Source organism: Balaenoptera musculus, chromosome X (assembly GCF_009873245.2).
Source record: "Balaenoptera musculus isolate JJ_BM4_2016_0621 chromosome X, mBalMus1.pri.v3, whole genome shotgun sequence".
Classification (NCBI taxonomy): domain Eukaryota; kingdom Metazoa; phylum Chordata; class Mammalia; order Artiodactyla; family Balaenopteridae; genus Balaenoptera; species Balaenoptera musculus.
Genome location: NC_045806.1, coordinates 39,270,621 through 39,292,487, shown reverse-complemented (window position 1 = coordinate 39,292,487; position 21,867 = coordinate 39,270,621). Strand labels below are relative to the sequence as shown.

At 34.4% G+C, this 21,867-nt stretch overlaps 1 protein-coding gene across 4 annotated transcripts in view; it reads right to left on the bottom strand.

Annotated features, from left to right (window-relative positions):
* KDM6A (lysine demethylase 6A) overlaps positions 1-21,867 on the bottom strand; it is a 207,496-nt gene that overhangs the window by 16,558 nt on the left and 169,071 nt on the right. For all 4 annotated transcript variants that reach the window (XM_036840297.1, XM_036840299.1, XM_036840298.1 and 1 more), the window contains 9 exons: positions 19,698-19,827; positions 18,150-18,255; positions 17,135-17,340; positions 15,031-15,095; positions 14,883-14,957; positions 14,210-14,358; positions 7,121-7,235; positions 4,423-4,610; positions 3,475-3,616 (listed from right to left, as the gene is read on the bottom strand). In XM_036840297.1, coding sequence (XP_036696192.1) covers positions 3,475-3,616; positions 4,423-4,610; positions 7,121-7,235; positions 14,210-14,358; positions 14,883-14,957; positions 15,031-15,095; positions 17,135-17,340; positions 18,150-18,255; positions 19,698-19,827 — 1,176 coding nt within the window. The remainder of the gene's footprint in view (positions 1-3,474; positions 3,617-4,422; positions 4,611-7,120; positions 7,236-14,209; positions 14,359-14,882; positions 14,958-15,030; positions 15,096-17,134; positions 17,341-18,149; positions 18,256-19,697; positions 19,828-21,867) is intronic.

Here is a 21,867-nt window from a genome sequence, read left to right as displayed (position 1 = left end):
ATATTTTGTCTGGAGCTCTACTGAAGAAAAGGGATTTATTCCCTCACTGAAGGAAAACATGACTGTGTTGGACTGAAGGAGACATGGTATGTATATATACTATTGTGTTATGGATGAACTTGGGAATCTTTCTGATGGTGCAAGAGTTTGGTCTTAAGTTGGCTTTAGGTGCTATACCTCTCTCCTCTCCCTGCCTCCACATCTTTACCCTTCACACAAAATATCTGCTCCCCAAAATACACAGACTTCTCTGACTCCGTGGGGCTGGAAAGAATTGAGTGGGTCTGTTGCATTTCTTTCAATCTATTTATTTGTATGCACTAACTTTTACTTCAAGACAGGAACTATGCCATATACACATATACATACCCTCTCAGTGCCTAACCCAGAGCCTTGTATACAGTCAGCAAATATTCATTAAATGAAAGAAAGTATAAACAAAAGAAAGGGAGCAATGTTGGCTGGTGAAAAGTATACTTTCAGCAATAGATGAATGACTGTATTTTAAAAAGGAAGTTTATAGAGTAAGGCCTAGGGGTCTGGATTTATGGTTAACATTTTCAATCTGCATGATGACAAACAGAGCTTGCTAATCATATCTCGTGACAACTCAAGCTGGGAACAGAATTCTTAATATAATGAAGAATGCAATCAAGATTCAAATGATTGGACACTTTGTAGCACAGAGTAAAAATGGAATAAGGTAAGTACATAAGTGCATTTACTTAGGCTAAATAAATGTAAGGAAGGTATGAGGAACAACAGTATCACCAGTGATTTTAAGTAAAAAAATATTCAAATTATGTGTATCCAATTTTAACACAAGGCAACCTTAAGATAAAGATAATGCAAGTGTCAATGCTCAACATTTCAAATATTAAGAGGGACAATGATAAACTGGAAGGAGTCTAGAAGGACGACAAGGATGATGGGGGTGAGCGGGATGAAAAGATGATAGAGGTCAGATGTTTGAATACCGAAGACCAGATAGGAAGAAGAGAATATGACAATAATCTTTTCTCTGATTCCTTTTTCCCTCTTCCCCCAATATCCAATCTGTGAGCAAGTGCCGTGAGCTTTTAGCTCTACCACAGCCCCTACTTTAATCCCTCTTTCTACCCCCTTGGGTTAATGTCTGTCCAGGATGGTCTATCCTGTTGCAACTGCCTCCTAACTGACCCCCTACATACACTTCTAAACTTGCCCCTTGGAATCCATTCTCTACAAAGCAACCAGATTCATTTTCTTAAAGTTTAAATCAGAACCCATCCCTCTCCTGCTTAAAATCCTCTAATGGTAACCTGTAACACCCTGAATTGATTTATAAACTTACCATGTTCTAAAAGTCCATGCACAATCTGGTTCCTGGTCAGTTCATTGAGCTTATTGTTACCCCTCTCTCTCATTCTGCCATAGTCATACTGGTCTTTTTGCCCTATAAACATGCCAAAGTTATTCCCAATTCAGTCTTCACTTGCTCCCTGGGCCTGAAATGGTGTACCCCTAGATCTCTGCCTGGTTGACTCCATCTCATTATTCAGGTCTAAACACAAAACTCATCTTCCCAGACACCTTCCCTGACCATTTTAGAAAAAGCAGCACTCTCACCCTCACCCCCCAAATATTATCTATTTTGTCTTAGTCATATTATTTATCAGTAATTTATTCAACTGTCTGGAGGTCTGCCTTGCTCCACTAGAATTTAAGTCCTCTGAGGTCTGGGATTTTAACTTACACACTGCTATGTCTATCCTTAGAGCCTAGAACAGTGTTTGGTATAGAGCTGGTTCTCAAACACTTGTTGAATGGGATCTGATCTAAATCCCAAATATATTTAGGGAATTGGGACCAAATGACAGGTAGATTACAGGCCAATTTGTAAAGAACTTCCAAGAATTATAGTGAGGTAATGAGAATGTTCAAGAAGTTGCTGGATGCCCACAAATTATAGATGTTATAGAAGGGATTACTGCATTAAGCAGAAGTCCTAACTAAATGACCTCTAAAATCCTTTCCAATTATAAAATCCTAACCTATCCAAAAATGTAATCAGTCACTTTCAGTCTTCATAGCTGTTATATATAAATTGTTTCTATACTGCACCATCCCTTTACCGTCAGGTGATCTGAATCAGCCTCTAGTTTATGCCTATTTCCAGCTTACTAAATATCTTCAGTGACTTTATGTAATTTTTTCTCCCAAAAGTAACCCTGAACTTAATATTCAGAGCAAAAGACCAATCTGAGATATAACAGGATAACCCCATTACCAATTACATTTATAGAGTATGGTACCTAAGATCCAACTTTTTAAAGGATTTGTACATTACTTGCTATGATTTGCTTTTTGTTACCTTTTGTCTCCCCCTACCACTTCTGCCCAGGACTAGAAAAACTAGTGCAAATGATAAAGGAATAAGATAATCCACAGGCATGTTACCTTGACCCCACAGTTTTTGTTTGAATAAAATTTTAGATTTAGGTTTGAAATCACTTTAATAAGCTAGGATTCCTTTCAAAAAACAGTAGTTTGAAAACAACACATGCTGACCAAATTAATATAGCTGTAGGAAAAATACTTAAGTACTATTTTAACTAAGATGAAGACAAACTTATTTTATCAGTGAGTATAAAGCAGTGTATTTCAGAATGAGTTTTTGATATCAATTCTTCAAAGATACTGGTCAAACAAATATGTTTGGGAAATACATTATAATCCTTCTCCCCCACACAAAAAATAATACCAACTTTACAGTCTCTAAAACATTTTACAAAAAATTAGAAAATAAAGGACTTGTTGAACTTTATATAATCCATCGTTTCCCATATTTCTTTGACCAGAATTCCCCACCTTTTGGGGTTAGACATAATAGTGGTAGAAAACACAGTTTAGGGAAACACTGCTATATAGCACTGTTTGAAAATATTACTTCTAAATAGATTTATAAAATAGCCAGGATAGAAACTGTGACAATAAATGAGAAGGTTACTGGGGTATATGTATTCAAATAACTTGAATTAAGTGTTTAAAGCAGGTAAGAAAAGGGACAATTATAAGATGGATGATTTAATTAAAAATTTTAAAATTAACGTTTAAGTCAAATCCCTATATTAAATGCTAATTTCTCTGTACCAGAAAATACTTTTGTGATGCCATTCCCTCGCCCTGATACTAAGTGCAGTCTTTCAATATTAAAACTAAAGTTCTCCTAGGAATTGAGTGGTTCAGCACAGGTTTGTTTGTGAATCTGCTGGTTTAGAATTATTTGTGCCTTTGTTCCTCTTTGTACCATAGTGTACTGACTATGGGGAAGGGAAAAATACTTTTAACATGTGGATTCTCTTATATTACATTTTGCTAGACATCTGGACCATTTTGTTTTGATGTCAACATAAGTCTATGGGGGGAAAAAGTACTGAATAGTTAACACTCCCCAAAAAGAGAGGGACTACAGCAGTTTTAGAAAGCACTTACTTAATCATTTCAAAAAGCTTTGGATCTGAGACCTTGATATTTCGTGCCATATTCCAGGAAAGATGAACCATGGGTACTATTGACTTCACACTTTGCAATTTGTTCCATTCGTACCGTTCCACTGCCAATTTATACTGGCAGGCTAGGAAAAAAAAAACAGTTATAAAGCAACCCAAAGTACCAAAGATATGAAGATAACCATTATCACCTTCTCAGGTGATATCATCAACACCAATTCTGAAAATCTCAAAACATTACAAAAGTATTTTTAATGTTTTTTTGATAATTGTGGTAATAATAATAGTAGCAATCATGTAAAGAGTGCTTACTATAACTTTGTGCCACGCATTTGTTCTGAGGTATTTCGATACACTATACCATTTAATCTTTACCATTACCTTATTAATTTTATCATTTCCATTATACAGATGAAGAAATTGAGGCCCAGAGAGGTTATATAACTTGCCCAAAGTTGCAAAAGCCAGGTCCTGGTCCTAATCCAGGTCTTTCTGGCTCCAGAGGCCATATTCTTAATCTTAAATATCTACTGCCTGAAGGCAGGCATAAACCAAACAGATTTTGACATAACAGGGCTATTCATATGACATACCAGATAAAAGAAAAATTTCAAAGAATGAAATTTTGTACTTTGCTTTCTCCCATAAAGGGTTTCCTTTAAAAACCAAGCACTCTAAAAATTATTAAAAGTACCTCTTGTATATAAAGACATAAATTTGTTATTTGCTGAGATCTACAGTCTTGGATTTCTATTTGTTAACTTAGTATCTTGTACTACAAATTAAAATTTTACTCAAGGAGGCATTCTTCCTCCAATTTTTAGTGAGTTATATTCCAAGAAAAAAAAGAATAAACCCATCAGATAGAATCCCTTATAAATTAAAGTTGTTAGTTTTTTTTTTTTTTTTTAAAGCATATTCTTTAAAATACCTGTAAGTGGACCAACATTCCAAGCAATGTTGTTGCACCAGCCAATAGCCTGAACCCAATGCACAGTGCCTGCATTTATCCAGACCAAATCTCCAGGTCGCTGAATAAACCTATACACTGGAACATTTGCTTCATAAAGATCTTCAAGGTTGGGCCACCAAGAACCCATTAGGAAATTCAAATTATTTCTGGAATAAGAAAAAATATTGCAAATGGATCAAGTACTTTAATAAGTTCATTATAAGACTGAAAGACATTATCAAAAGTTTTTAAAAATATGCTCATTCATTGCACTTGAAACTTACTGCTTATGCAATAAGAAACTGCAGTATGTAAAGTGAGTGAAGTTACAGTTAGGTAGTAGATGACTTATCCAAAGATCAGTATTACTACCTTCCACTGATTTTTCAAAGATCCAAATGAAATCAAAAGCTATTTTTAAGTAACACTTATATATATTAACCTTTAATTTCATTTCACTACAGGCTATTTTGATCAAACCCTTTTCCTTGGCACATCTAGAAATCTCTAACAGGTAAATGGAAGGTGGAGTTGGCATCAAGTCATCTAAATCCATAAACAGGAACGCCATGGCAGATATATAAGTTCAATGTCTGAGGAAAAGCAGAATAGAAAACAGAAATGTTCTCTACTACTGTTTTGAATCTTAAGCAGGAAAGGGAGCAGCACGTCAGTCTCTGTACAGTTTTGATGACTAGCTAACTAAAACTATGCAGTTGAAAAAAAAACTTTATCAAAAATGAACATACATGCACAAATAACAATCATCACCACTACCACCACCACCGATACTTTGGAAACATTCTAAAGATCATATTACTAAGCTTTTCCTTTAAAATCTGGCTTCTTATTCTACTTCATCATGATATGATACGAAGTATTTTTTAAACTACATACAGTGCAGAAAAACTTGCCTATAAAGCCAAATATGGTTGGAAACACAAATCCTAGTCCTGCTTAACCCATGTGTTGTTATAAAATTAGAAAAAACTTTCTAACCAAAAGCAAGCAAGCAATCAAGTAAGACCACCTAATAATCAATAGCTAAGTTAAAAAAAAACAAAAAATCAAACTTACAAAAAAGAAAAAAATCAAGCATCCTCTTTATCATATAGTCAAGTGAATGGTTATTTCATGACAGATATTATCTAAAGTCGTAAAACAAACTATACAGACATGGTCAAATCAGTTAATATCAAAGGAAGTATCCTTATGTGAAACAAAATTACACTGAAATGCAGAGGTAGCAAGTGCTATTTCTGCAACTTAGTTTTAAATTTACCTAACCCTTCAGACTTTTAAATTATCCACATGTTCAAGCTTTTTAGACATTATCTGCCTATTCTAATTATTCTTTATTCTCAGGTTACCTCTACATTCAGATAGGAAAGAAAACTAAATCCTAACAATAGTCAATCCCTACTCAGAAATAATGAACAAGGATCACTGTACTATAGCTGCAATAATGTACTACTATCTCAAAGTTTAAGAAATAAAAATATTCCTGCAGCACAACAGAGATTTCCTACATGACACAGTTCTTTCTCTGCTACCACTAGATTGCTGGTCCAGTATAGATTAAAGTAGATCAGGTTATTTCATCACAGCATTTGAAACTTTAAAATTCCACATCTTGAGCTTTCTTACATTAAAGGAAACCTATACATTAGATAGTAAAGACAATAAAAGGTGATTATCTTTTGCTTGTATATAAAGAAATTTTGGATTATTATGGTTGTTTTTACAACTATATTTACACTTCATACTAAATCAAGATATTTATGGCAACGATCTTTTAACCCAAAATTTAAATATTATAAATTAGTATGTGGAATATGTGTGTAATTAGTTTTCAAAGTCTCTCATATGTAAATGTTTTTGGTGTTTTTTTCTCTCTTTATCTTACTGGGCTGGGGGGAATAACACCAAATGTATGTATAATTTATGTGTTTAACCATAATAATTTTCCAATTTTTAATGGAAAAAATATCAGGTTCTTAAGTAATGGAGTATTTTTTTAAAACACAGTAAGACAAATAATTAAATTTAAATCAATGAAAACAATTCCAAGGTACCCTTTAACACAAGATAATTAAATGAACAGTTTCTAGGATCTTAAGGAAAGGAACATTTCCACTATGTGAGTTCTTTGAATTCTAGGAAACAAAATCTGAAGCTCCTGTTTAAATTTTATAAAATTCCTTTATAGGAAAAGTTGTCAATGTAGTTTTAAAAAGAATTTATATCATGACGATATAGCAAAGAGTAATACATTCAAGCTTGTGTTATTAACCACCTATAAGGGTACTCAATTATAGAATTCCTTCCACTTCTAAAACCATTTATAGTAGAATAATTTTTCTTTTAATACAGATCTTTCACATGAACAAGTATTTACACATCAATTGTTTAATGAACCCAGTAAACAACTCAAATTTCTACCCCCTAAATTCAAGACTATTACTACTACATGAAGTGGTTTCAAGGCATCTTTCTTAAAGTATTCCCAATAACACAAAATAATAGGTTTGTAATCAAATCATTTTAAATGAATTTTCTGCTGAATGGTAAGTGAAAACTGGTTACATGCGTTAGGATATCCAGCTTAGTAAGCTGCCCTTTACAATTACTATTTTTGAATAATTATGTTTAAAGAAAATTCAGTTTGGAAACCTACTTTTCACAGAAGTCATTCAGAACACCCCAGTAACCTTCAGGAACAACAAACCATTCACAGTCACCTGGACCAATATTTATGTTAACTGAACAGAAATTGTTATTTTCTTGATGACCTGAAATGTGAAAAGAAAAAAGTAATCAGCAGACAATAAATTCTATAGAAAAATGTGTCTTTAGAAATGAAACCTTGGAAATGTTCAACAGAGAATGCTCCAGTGCTATTCAACTGTTTATCTGTATAGCATTTTTGTGTCAAGTCTAGTTTTAGAGCTGAGTTTGGTCAACTCCTAACTTATTCAGTAGGAGCTTCTGTGGAAGACAACCTAAATCATCGTTAAAAGCTTAGGTTTTGAAGCCAGGCTCCTTCACTTAGTCATTATGTGAACCTGGGCAAGTGTCTAAACCTCTGACTCAGTTTCCTGTAAGATTTGATGATAATGATTCTGGTAAGTCAATGGGTTGTTCTGAGGATCAATGAAGTAAGGACTGCTTCTAATAGTGCCTAATACATGGTATGTAATAAATATTAGCTATTATTGATATTGTTACCACTTCTTCCTTGTGAACTAATCCCCATTTCTCACAAGTAGTATTAGGACATCAGTGAAGAGGCAGGAAGTCTAATTTTCAAAATGTAGCTGCAGGAGTGGTATCAACAAAGATGGCAGAGCAGGGAACTCTGGGGGAACTTGCCAGAAACACCAAAAAAAAAAAAAAAAAATCTAGTGAAAACTGTCAGAAGCAACCTTACCAGAAATCTGGACAATAAGTCAAAGGTTTACAGTAACCAAGCAACTGACAAAAAGAAAAGGTGACTTAAACACAGTAGGAGTTCTTTATGTAACCTACCTTACCTCTACCTCCACCACTGGTGTGGCAGTGGACTTAAAAGAGTAGTTTGTATGGCTAGTGTGAGTGTCCCTGGTTCTGGAGGGAGCAGAGTAATCTTGTTCCCGAAGAACTGTGTTCCTCTGTTTTGTCTACACTGCAGTTTCCCCAAAAGACTGACAGAAGGGATTTCTCTTTGTTTCACCTACCTCAGTACTCTATCAGGGCAAGCATTTCAATGGAGGAGGAGCCCCCCCAAAACACTGTAAGACTAAAGAACAAGCTGATACCACCAAGGACAAAACCAAAAACAAAACAAACAAAATAACCAGTTGGGGCAAACAACAGACATGCCAAAGGCTTGGAAGGAAAAGCTGGGGAGTGAGATTTTAGGGGAATAAAGGCTTTGAAAAGTTCCTGTGTATACTGTAGAATTTAGAAGCCAAACGCATACGCAGGGCAAGAGGTATGCTCAGAAAAAAACCTAAGAAGACCATAAACTAACCTCTCGCTGACCTTTAGGCTCAGTGCAAGCAAGGAAGTAAAAGCTAAAGTAGAGTTGTAAGCAGCATGGCTAAGTGTAGAAGAAGTGACTCAAAATGGAGGCAATCGGGACTTCCCTGGTCCAGTGGGTAAGACTCTGCACTCCCAATGCAGGGGCCCCAGGTTCAATCCCTGGTCCAGGAACTAGATCCCACATGCATATGCTGCAACTAAGAGTTCGCATGCCGCAACTAAGAAGCCCGTGTGCCACAACTATGAAGCTGCATGCCGCAACTAAAAGATCCCGTGTGCCGCAATGAAGACCTGGCACAGCCAAAGTAAAATAAATAAATAAATTTTTTTAAAAAATGGAGGCAATCTGCAAAGACCTAGAGAATTCTTTTTTCTTTTTCCCCACTCTTCTTTCCTTTTTTGGCCACCAGGCATTTAAAGAAATCCCTGTCATATCACTGCTGAGATAATTAATAGAAAGGAGACTTCAGTGCCCACACACGACAAGGAATACAGTCTTTGCAAAAATAGTGTGAATACTATATATAAAATAGATAACTAACAAGGATAACTAGTAACTACTGTATAACTCTACTCAATGCTCTGTAATGGCCTATATGAGAAAACAATCTAAAAAAGAGTGGATATACGTATATGTATAACAGAAAAAAAAAGTGTGGAAAGTCACTAAACGAATAGATGACTATGGCCCACAACAAGCAACAACAACAAATCTTAGAAAGAGAGGAGAATCTGATTTCTGTAACTGCTGCATCGTAATATTCAAAATGTCAAAACACTAGTAGAGCACTATGCTAAATGTACAAAGACTTCAGAGACTACATCCTACAGAGAATATACTCAAATACTCGAAGTCAGTTTTCAACAAAAAATCACGAGGCATGTAAAGAAACAAGAAAGTATTGTTCAGTCACCGAAAGAAAAGGAAAAAAAAAGAAAGAAATTAACAAAAGCTATTCCTGAAAAGGCACAGACACTGGACTTACTAGGCAAACACTTTATATCAACTATCTTAAAATATGCTTAAAGAGCTAAAGAAAACCATGTAAAAGAACAAAAGGAGGGACTTCCCTGGTGGTGCAGTGGTTAAGAATCCGCCTGCCAATGCAGGGGACACGGGATTGAGCTCTGGTCCGGGAAGATCCCACATGCCGCGGAGCAACTAAGCCCATGCATCACAACTACTGAAGCCCGCGTGCCTAGAGCCCGTGCTCTGCAGCAAGAGAAGCCACCGCAATGAGAAGCCCACACACCACAACAAAGAGTAGCCCCCACTCACCACAACTAGAGAAAGCCCGCACACAGCAATGGAGACCCAACGCAGCCAAAAAAATAAGTTGGAAAAAAAAAAAACAAAAAACCAAAAGGAAACAAGGAGAATGATGTCTCAACAAACAGATTATCAGTGAAGAGACAGAAATCATAATAAGGAAGGAAATAAAAGTTGAAGCTGGAAAATATAGTAAATGAAATGAATTCACTAGTGGGCTTCTCAACAGCAGATGTGAACAGGCTAAAGAAAGAATCAGCAAACTTATAGATAGGTCAAATGAAACTATACATTCTGGGGAGAAGAAAGCAAACAATGAAAAAAAATTCACAGACCCTAAGAGACCTGTGCGACACCATCAAATATGCTAACACATGCATTGTGGGAGTCCCAGAAGAAGAAGAGAAAAGGGCAGTAAGAATATTTGAAGAAATGATGGTCAAAAACTTCCCAAATTTGACAAACGACATGAATCTACATATCCAAGAAGCTCAAGGAACTCTAGGAAAGATAAACTCAAAAAGATCCACACTAAGACACATTAATAATCAAGCTGTAGAAAGGCAAAGAAAATCTAGAAAGAAGAAAAGGAGAAGTGACTGTCACATACACGGATCATCAATAAAATAGCTGGTTTCATATCAGAAACCATGGAGGCCAGAAAGCAATGGCTTAACACATTTAAATTGCTGAAAGGAAAAAAAAATTAACCAAGAATCTGGCAAAACTATTCTTCAAAAATAAAAGAGAATCTAGTCAATCTGCTCTGTAAGAAATGCTAGAGTTTTTCAGGTTGAAATGAAAGAATATAAGACAGTAACAGAAAGCCCTATGAAGAGATAAAGGACCACAGTAAAGATAACTACGTAAGGTGAAGACTCACACTCCAATTTTGAAACTTACCTCAAAGGTAGGGTAATCAAACCTGTGTGGTATTGGCATAAAGACAGAGATATAGATCAGTGGAACAACATCAAGATTCCAGAAATAAACCCATACATCTATGGTCAACTGATTTTCAGCAAGGGTGTCAAGATCATTTAACAGAGGAAAAAATAGTCTTTCCAACAAATGGTGCTGGGACAACAGGATAGCTATATGTAAAAGAATACTGTTGGACCCTTAGCTCATACCATACCCAAAAATCTAACTCAAAATGAATCAAAGATCTAAATATAAGAGCTAGAACTATAAAAATCTAAGAAGAAAACATAGAGGCAAATCTTTACAACTCTGGATTTGGCAATGGTTTCTTAGATATGACACCGAAAGCATAAGCAACCAAAGGAAAAATGAATAGATTGAACTTCATCAAAATTTAAAACTTTAGTGCATCAAAGGACACAATCAAGAGAGTGAAATGATAACCTACAAAATGGGAGCAAATACTGCAAATCATGTATCTGATAAAGAATTAATATCCAGAATATATAAGAACTCTTGCAACTCAACAACAAAAGGACAAACAACTCAATTAAAAAATGAAGAAAGAACTTGACAGTCATTTCCCCCAGAGTAGATATACAAATGGACAACAAGCACATGAAAATCAAAACCATAATGAAAAAACATGTCATATCCGCTAGGTCAACCATAGTAAGAAAAAAAATCAATGCAGGTGAGGATGTGGAAAAATTGGAACCTTTGCACATTGCTGTCAGGAATGTAAAATGCTGCAGCTGCTGTAGAAAGCAGTTTGGAAGTCCTCAAAAAGTTAAACACAGAATTGCTATATGACCCAGCAATTCTAATTCTAGGTATATAACCAAAAGAAGTGGAAACAGGCATTCAAACAAAATCCTGTACATGAATGTTTATAGAAACACTGTAGTCACAACAGCTAAAAAGTGGAAGCATCCCAAATGCTCCTCAAGTGATGAATGGATAAAAAATGTTCTATATCCATACGATGGAATATTATTCGGCCATAAGAAGAAATGAACCATTGATACAATATGGATGAACCTCAAAAACATGCTAAGTGAAAGAAGCCAGACACAAAAGGCAACATACTGTATGATTCCATTCATATGAAACATCCAGAACAGGTAACTCTATACAGCCAGAAAGCAGACTAGGGGTTGCGATGGGCTGAGAGGAAGGGCGGAAATGGGATGACTACTTAATGGGTATGGGGTTTCCTTTTGGGCTGATGAAAATGTCTTGGAACTACAGAGGTGATGGCTACACGGCACAGTGAATGTACTAAATGTGACTGAACTGCACACTTCAAAGGGGTTACTTTTGTTATGTGACTTTTACCTCAATAAAGAAAAATGTAGTTGCTCTTGCCATACCGTCTGTGCACACCACACCCTGACTCTTCTATGCATCACAGTATAATGTGAAGACAGTACTCTTAATACTTACAACTGTCTCTTACCACAGGTAGATGGCTGGAATTGTCCATGGCATGGACTCTAAATAAAATTTACCTCTAATTAAAATTAGAGATGTTGGGACCCCATCATCTTACTAAAAACCTTTCAGGATAGAGCCTGAGAGCATCTCTAGTTTAGAACATAGACTGATCATAAAGTCCATTAAAGCAGGTAACATACCTATCTAGGTAACTCCAGGAACGAAGTGTTTGCCCCATGAAAAAGTACTCAAAATAATTTTTAAAAACTGAACAGAACTAATTAACATTTCTTCTAATACCAAGTTGTCTAATACAGTAACCACCTGAAATATGGTAATGTGAACTGAGATGTGCAGCAACTGCAAAGTACATACTGGATTTCAAAGACAATATAAAAAGGGAGGGAAGTCCCAATAATTTTTATACTGATTACACGTTAAAATGATAATATTTAGATATATCTGGGTTAAAATTAATTTCACCTATTTCTTTTTACATTAATGTTACTATAAAATTTTAAGTCATATATGTGACTTGCATTATATTTCTATTGGACAGCACTACCCTAAGGGAATTCTTTAGAGAATTCTTTAACGTTCCATAGGACACTTCTGAAAAACTAATACCCTGTATATAAACCAACCAAAAAAACCCCAACAGTCTAGACACAAGTGACAAAGTGATCTATCAAGTTTGCTTTCCCCTTGATCTGTAATGAAAAACTGCATTCTTTGATGTGGGGATAATACTATTTGCATAAAATAATTCAAATTGATGAGAGAAAATTTCGGTTGAAATGAATCTTAATAGAACCAGTCCAATACTACATGCATAAGAAAAATGAACTCTAGAGAGTTCGAATAACTTGCTTAGCATTTACATTGGAATCTAAATGACAAAGCGGGGAGTAGATAGGTCTTCTGCCATTTATTCCAGAACTGTTTCCACTTTATCCAATTATGGATAAAATATCACAAAATTAGGCTTCCAATGGCCTGAGGACAAAAACTACAGCCTAATCCTGGCTGTACATTAGAATCCTCTGGAGAACTATTTTTTTTTTTTTTTTTAAATATGGATGCCTGGATCCCAATCTCCAGATATTAGTCAACTATATATTTTTTAAAACTTTACCAGAAGATTCTAATGAGCAGCCAGAACTGGGAACCACTGATGTACGTTACCCAGACGCAAGCACAGGCCTATTCTGAAACAATTTTTTAGCTACAATTAAATAAGCAGGTAATAAAGAAGGAAGCAATCTGGTCTTCAAACCATGGCTACTTCAAGTAGCAAACAAGCACATGAGGGTGATATGCTGCCTGTAGGCACTGGTACAACTGAACTCGTTATTACCAACACCCATCCTAATTGTTAAATATTTTGAACATCACCCTGTGAAATTTCATGTCAATTAAAGGGAGCACAAAAAAGATGATACATTAGTATCGGACAGAATTTTAAGTCTAAAACCAATGTAACTTCATTTTACAAATGGAGAAAAAAAAAAAAAAAGACCCAGAGAAGAAATGTGACTTGCCAAAGTGACAAGCCTAGTTAGTGGTAAAGTCTGGACTAGATACTATGGTGAGTCTAGTAATGTCTCCACATCAAGTGTCGCTATAAACTGTACATTGCAACCCAATAAGACGATTGCAACCTACACCTTTTTAAAATGAAATAGAATGGAATAGATTAGAAAATGTATTGTTCTATGAAACTGTTTTTGTATACATACATGTGCACTAAGTCATAATATAAAATATATTTCTTATTGTGATTGTGGTAAAAGTAAGTTTAGAAAAAACTGTCACACTGCAGTAGATGGGATCAAAAATAGTCTTTAAGTCACAGGGACTTATTTTCCCAGGAGTGCTCCAATGACCGTGTTTCCAGATTACATTGCTATTGTTTCAGGGATATTATATTTCAAAAAAGATACTACCAAGTGGAAAAATCTTAATAATCTGAGCTCAGTTAAAGAGTCAAATCTTGTAATAGAAATAAGCCTTTCAGTTTCATTCATCATAAATGGAAAGAATCCAGTTCTCTTTTTCATGTTTCGCATTTTGATCAATTTGTGTGTCAATATGTTAGTTCATAAAAGTTACCTGGTGTTCTACTTCCTGGAACTTTCATGTATAGCTGAACTGTGTTCATACCCAGTATGGTATGACCAACGTGGCTTAGAAGATTTCCTGCTGATACGACACGCACAAAAGCAGGAAGTTTAGTCAGCTCATGTAGCTGCAACTTCCACCTGCAATAAAATATCAGATCAAGATTGAAACCCTGCTATAAATATTTGTAGAAGTTAACCATTTCTTCAAAAACCTTGTGTTCCAATCAGAAAAACAATCAAATCTATAAATATTTTACTTTTGCATAGGAAACCGTGGAATGCTTAAATTTTTAAATTTGGCAAAGAAAACTTCCTAACAAAAAGAAGCATAAAAATTAAGTAAATAAAAGAAAAAAACTGACTTCCCTATTTTTATAATTGTTGTATAATTCTATTTTATAAATATATTTTATATAATTATAAATATAATTTTATGATTGTATAACTACATATAGAAGGGTCTTGAGGAAAATTTATACAAGAGTTTTAAGTCAAAGAAAATAATCACAAAACCTAGCAAAAATAATTTGGCTAAAACTTGTATATCAACTTAGAAAAATGACAAGGAACAAAACAGAAGAGGAAGTTGTAGACAATTCTCAGTCTTGCTAATAGGAAACCTCTTTGCATCAGTTCACAGAAACACTACTATGAAGACTTACTTTTTGTCATCAGACAGGTCAATGTTGGTCCCAAACTTTATGGTTTTAAAGGGTCCTTTCCTTCTCCTCCCAGAACTTAAAAAGAGAGATAATATTAGAAACATGCCTTTTAAACAGAAATACTAAGTGGACATTACAAACAACTTACTTATCTGAAGACGTAGATTCATTATCTGAGTGGTCTTTATGGTGACTTCTTTTCTCATTTTCTTCCTATAGGTTAAGCAAAAAGCAATCCAGCTTAGTATGTATTCTACAACCAGATATCCTTTCCATCATACAATTGAAAAGTTTACATATAGATCAGTGGTGTTATCTACAGACCTCTTTCACATGAAAATTTCTTCAAAGACCACATTAAATAGAAAGCCAAGAAAAGTCAAAGCTCACTGGCATGGTATCCAACCTCCTCCATCGGCCACAAAGTTATCCTGAGTTCTTCCTTATTAATATTCTTCTATAAGGGGAAAAACTAGAGCTTCTCATTCTCGGCCCATTTTCAAGAGAGGAAATTTAAGGAAAGTTGAGAGGCCTAAGAAGTGTCAATCTTGATTATAAATTTCCTAAACTAACAGACGTGCGTGCGTGTGTATGTAGCTATATATGTATGGAATACATAGAGAAGGGGGGAGGGTAAGATGTCCTCTATTCTTTATTACAGACAAATGGAAGAAGTTCTTCCTGGGTTAAATCTTTTTTTCCCCCACAATGAATGATAAACATTTACAACATTATTAAGTAAATTAAGTGTTGGATAAATATAGGTGCTCTTCAATGAAAATATTACTATTATTTATGATTTCTGTGTCACAGACATGGCATCTCTTAATACTGTCCTACGATTTCTGAGTTAACTATACTTAGTGACATTTTGGCCTCCCTCCTTCTAAATGTATATGTTTTTTAAACATTTGTCAAATTTTCCGCACATAATGGTCCATACCTCCAAGGCACACAAGAAATCACTGTTTCTTTGATTATGGATCCCTTTCCATTTAAGTACTGTGTCTCTCATCGTCTTCTTCCAAATACTCCTTTGATGATCTCTGAATCCTGCTTACTATCTATCCTTTTCTGACCGTAATACTACCACAGAGTTGAAGTATCTCAAAAGTTTGAACCAGAGAGATTTATATGGACAACAAATTCACTGCAAGTCGTGAAAGTTGCAGGATAGTTTTTATTAAATGAATTTCTCTACAGGATATGGGGAGTGGTAGTAAGAAAGGAACACAAATATACGATTAGCAGGTACAAATGTTGCCTTGATTGAAAATGTGAACTCGGGGCAAAATTTTAAACAGAGATAAGCAAATCTAATGAACTACAAATTAAAGACTTGCAGGCACATATTAAATTTCAGCTGTGGGATATGTACAGAACAACTTAGTACAGATAAGTGTTTGAGTAATACATTTAATAAACTCACTTTTATGGATGTTTTATGTTCACTTCGTAGGAGAATTCAAAGTTCTCATTTCATTGCTAAAGGATTTTAATAATGCCTCATTGCTGAAAGTCCTATGAGCCTTTTAATAATAATCCTGATTATTTTTCAAAGTTTTATTCTTTTATTTTCTGTATATTTTGAAATAATTTATGCCTCTCCTGGAGTTTTCTCTTTCAAACCGAGATGGGTAATGCTTCCTGGGGGAGTTATGTATCAGATAATACTAACCTGGTAGATTTAATGGGAAGGAATAAGACAAGGGACTCTGCAAGCATAAAGCAAACTTAAGATTTAGTTTATCCTCTAATATCAGTGGTTCCCAATCAGGGATAATTTTGCCCTGCAGGGGACATTTGGCATGTCTGGACACATTTTTGATTGTCATAACTGGGATAGGGGTTAAGGGGTGTGCTATGGACATCTAGTAGGGAGAGGCCAGGGATGCTACTAAATATTCTACAATACACAGGACAGTTTCCCACAACAAAGAATTACCCAACCCAAAATGTGAATAACGCCAAGGTTAAGAAACCCTTCTCTAAACAGAAATATCCCAGAAATGAGGGAGACATCTCACTAGACAGTAACAATATTTATCAACCCATAGGTTTGCTTAGACTTAGTAGTAAGAGTAAACCGGATAGCACTTATAAAGTATGTTATAAAAATAATAATAATAAACTATTTTATATAACATAAAATGAGATGTTTACAAAAGTAAAGTGCCCTTTCAAAGTAAACTATAAAATAATAAAACAAACGATCTCCAAAATAAAATAATCTTCAGGAAATAAATACTTACTCTCAATGATTCCTGGAAAGAGGAGGCCTGGTACTGTGCATATTTAGCAATTGTAGTATGAGATCGATTACTTTCACAGTGCCAGATTTTCTTCGTTCCAGTGGGATCCCAGTTTTCATCTGCTGGCTGCAACAACTGTGTCCTCACTTCCACCATGTGTTCATTGTTAGCTTCTACCAAAGTTTTGGTAGAGAAAAGTCCCAGGTCTTCATAAATAAATAAATGTAGTTAATAAATAAAAATTATATTTGGAATAATATTTTATTTTTTTAACGTCTTTATTGGAGTATAATTGCTTTACAGTGTTACTTTCTGCTGTATAACAAAGTGAATCACCAATATGCATACATATATCCCCATATCCCCTTCCTCTTGCGTCTCCCTCCCACCCTCATATATACACTACCAAATGTAAAATAGAGAGCTAGTGGAATAATATTTTTAAAGTGTTTTTTTTTTTTTTAAAAGAAAAAAAAGGAAAATGTTTCATGGTGTTCTATCCAATCCCCCTAAAAACTAACCAGGGCCTCTGCACACCCTGAGCTTTGTGCCAGATTTGTACAACCATACGCTGAAGCCCTGGACCTAATCGTCATGCCATCAACAGAGGGAGAATAATCAAGGGGCCAGGGGCTAAAGATTCACTTGTTTATTCAATCTCTGCAGGTGACAGGAACCACTTAGGGGGCTACAGTACTTAATTAGTAATATCAAATTTTCCCTATATTTTATCTTAAAAATTTCTTCTATTAGTCAACCTAAATCATAATTATAATTATATAATTGGATGAAAATAAAAGCTAAATTAAAACACCACCAGTTAATTTAACCATTATCATCGTATCTTCACGTTATGGATTAAAGAAGTAATAAGTACTCTCTCTCTCACACACATATTAAAATGAAAATGTGAAAAACTACAAAAGAATAGAAAAAAGTTTCTACCAGTGCTTTAGAAGTTAACAGACAGTAAAGGAAATATATACACTTTTCCTTTTTCTTATTTAAAGCTTACCCAACTTAAGAGCTCCAGCAAGGCCACGTATTACTGTAACAGGGTTGTTTGGATTTGTACAAAATTGGTGTAATGGAGGAAAGAAAGCATCACGTTTATTTTCCAACTGTAAAATTAAAACGTATTGTTAGATCTCCATAAAGCAGACCTTTTAGAAAATATTATGCCAAATTTATATTCATTATTTACTGCAACTTAAATAAATAATACATCCTATCTGTCGTTATTCCTATTTTATGTTTTATAGCATTTTATCACTATGTCTTTTGATTCTAATTGTAATTAGTAACCACATACATTTCTCTTGTCCATTATATCTTGAACAAAATACGTGGGAGAGATACAGAAGAAAGTCCTATCACATGCTACAATGTGGATGAATCTTGAAGACACTTTAAGTGAAAATAAACCAGTTACAAAAAGAAAAATTGTGTATAATTTCACTTATATGAGGTATCTAAAGTAGTCAAATTCATAGAAACAGAAAGTAAAGTGGTGGTTACCAGGGGCTGGGGAGACCAGGGGAAGAGGGAGTTGTTTTTTAATGTGTATAGAATTTCAGATTTGCCAGATGAAAATGTTCTGGAGAGCTGTTTTGAAACAATTAGAATATACTTAACACTATGGAACTGTACACTTAAAAATGGTGAAGATAAATTTTATGTTATGTGGTTTTTCTCTTATCACAAAAGAGAGGAAAAAAAAATCAGCATTTAAAATATTACCAAAATGAAAGCAGGCTGAAGAAGACAACCCGTGAAAGATAAATAATAATTTTGCATTTCCCCCCCCTCAGACCTCAGTATAAAAGTTTTATTACACGTGTATCCCAGTGCTTCCCTTACATACTAAAGGATTAATATGATAACAGTTGGCTCCTAGAGGGTGAAAACAGGGTCAAATCTCCAAAAACACTCAATAGTTTAAAATTTCTTCATTTGGGGTAGAAGAGGGAAGATGGAAGGAAATGGTGTAGGAGGACCTATTTCGGAGAAATGTAATTAAGAGTTGCTTTGATTGAACTCTTATCAACTTCCTATACCACATGTCTAAATGTCCATTAAGTAAAACTAATCCCCAGTTTTAAATAATCTATTAAGCTTTTTAATGACATATTTATTATCACATTTTATGTTCTCGAACACATTTTTTTGAAGGTAAATATTTTTTTTTTTGGTAGATGTATAAAACAGAATGAATGTTAAGGTCCTTACAACTAGTAGAATGCAGATTTAAAACATAGCTTACTCAAAAAGAAGTTACACTTTTAGGTAGTTTTTGCCTAAATCTGCTCAAAATTGGGTGCAGTAAAAAGTATTTCTCACTACTATAATGTAATCGCAGTTAATAGCTGAGAAGGCATGTTTTAAATGCTATTACAAAATCTTTTTGAATACATCACTTTTTTCCCCGAAACATCCAAGCTGCTGCCAATAATTCTAATGTTTCCTAAAGGGCATCCATATTGATTTAAAGCAAGATCTTATGAAAGACAGGTAGGTGCAAACACTGGTTTGATTTACTTCTAGTCAGTCAATTCAGACTCACATAAATACTAGGTGTAGGTGGATTCAACTTGTCCTTTGGCAAGGGAGGGTATGGTGAAGATGGTGGTCTTGGAGGCGGACATTTATCCAATAAAATGCTACTGTTAGATAAGCCATTTTTACCTAGATTCCTTAAAAAAAGAAGAAGGGAGAATAAATCAGCTGTGCATTTATTTAGAAAACAGAAAAAAAATCCTGAATTAAGTCCTAATTAAATTACTGGGTAGTTGCACAAATCCATGAGATTTGGATCCACCAGGAAAAAACTGAGAACAATTATTCATTTTAGTAATTACTTAGCTTGATTCCTATATCTCCCACTGAAGAAAAGTAATAGAAAAGATACTACAACACACGAATTATTGATATTTCCTTATTTCGCTGGTAATTTTCCAATATATTTTCTTTACCTGAAGAACAAACACAAACTCCAATTTCCTCTCCACCACCTTCCACCATCAGAGTCTTTCCATTAAATGTTGAAACAATAACTTGACCAAAAAAGGTCTAGGTAATAGTAAAAATAGAATATATCTCTCTTTCTATGTCTCATCTCAGTAACTATAACCAGAATATCTTAGTGACAATTCTCAAACCTGAAAAGACCTTTTCCTTTCTTTTCTCAAATGTTGGAAAGAATTTTCCGTGTAACTCCTTGGCAAAATTCAGCAAGACTCCAACCTACTAAATTTTACAGCTAATTATACCAATTTTTAAAATGAGGCATATAGTTGCTATCCATTATCTGACATTCTATATTATTATTACTTACTAGTATTTGGTGTTTCTTTTTCTTTAATGAAGGTATCATGTTTGTTAAATTATAGATTATTAAAATATGGTAGAATTATTCCCAAACTGCAATTCTTTTAGTGTAAGAAAGAAAAAGAAAGCTATTTCCAATTTCCTAAAGTTTCTACCTAACTCAGAAAATCAGCGAGCTTTCAAATCATTCCAGAGTAACTAACCTACCTCACCCAATTATTACAAGTTCAAAACTAATTACATTAAACTATCAAATACTCTTAATGTATTAAAATTTCAGATAAGAATTTGAAGTTCAACTAACATTTAAGGTTAAAGGTTAAATAAATGAATATTCTACTCATTACCAGCTTTCAATATATCTCTCCACAAAGTAGGAGTGCCCTGTACATTTAAAGATAGACATGACATCTAACCTCTTAAATTTAGGTATAAAATTGGTATTAATTTATAAACTCCACGGGAGTAGAAAATACTTGGCTGGGACTAGTAAAGAAACAATTCAAATATTATCATTAAACCAATGCCAAGATAAAACATTCAGTTACAATTTCCACATAAATAATTAAGTTTTCATGCTGAACTGTGTATCTACCACTCTTCAACTTTAGAATTTAAACAAAATATGACTCCAAATACATAAAATGTTTGCCAGAGCAGGAGATGGATGTATTGTATAGCACTAATTAATATTTTAAGGAATTGGACCAAGTATTTTAAGGATATGGACCGAGTATTAAAACTGTACCATAAAGGAGCATCTCATGCTAGTTAAACGTGACACAAAAATTTAAGCTTCTACAACATTCTGGACATTGAGAAATGAGGCTAGAAAAAAGGGTTTGATTGATTAGCAGAATTCTGCTTCTGTCATTTCTACAATTCTGTAACAATTAAAAGAAAAAAAGCAAATGGGAAAGTAAATAAAACAAAGAAAGCTGTAGCTGCCTTTATTTTAAAATAGAAAAAAAAAAGTGAGGCATGACTAAGGGAGCTGAAATTGACTCAGCCACTGAATGTTGCAATTACAATTTTTAAACAAAAAAGAAGCCCAAGTATTGTAACCACCTTCTGATGTATAGCATCGACCACAAAGATGAACCCAACAAAAAGTCAGATTAAAAATAACGAACACTTTAAAGACTAACCACATATGTGAAAATAAGAGGGTAGTGAGGATGCACTATGCAATCAAACTGTATCTAGCAGTTTCTTACTGTATTTCAAACATTGATTCCCTGCCTACTGAGGTCAAGTCTGGAACAAATAGGAATTTCCCTTAAGGAACTGATGTAGGTAGCAGTCTATATAGTGACTATAACCTTTTTCCACTGAAAATGCTAATGCAAAGACAGAGATGTGGATAACAGGAACAGACTTTATCTTCTGAACATGTAAATGCCCAA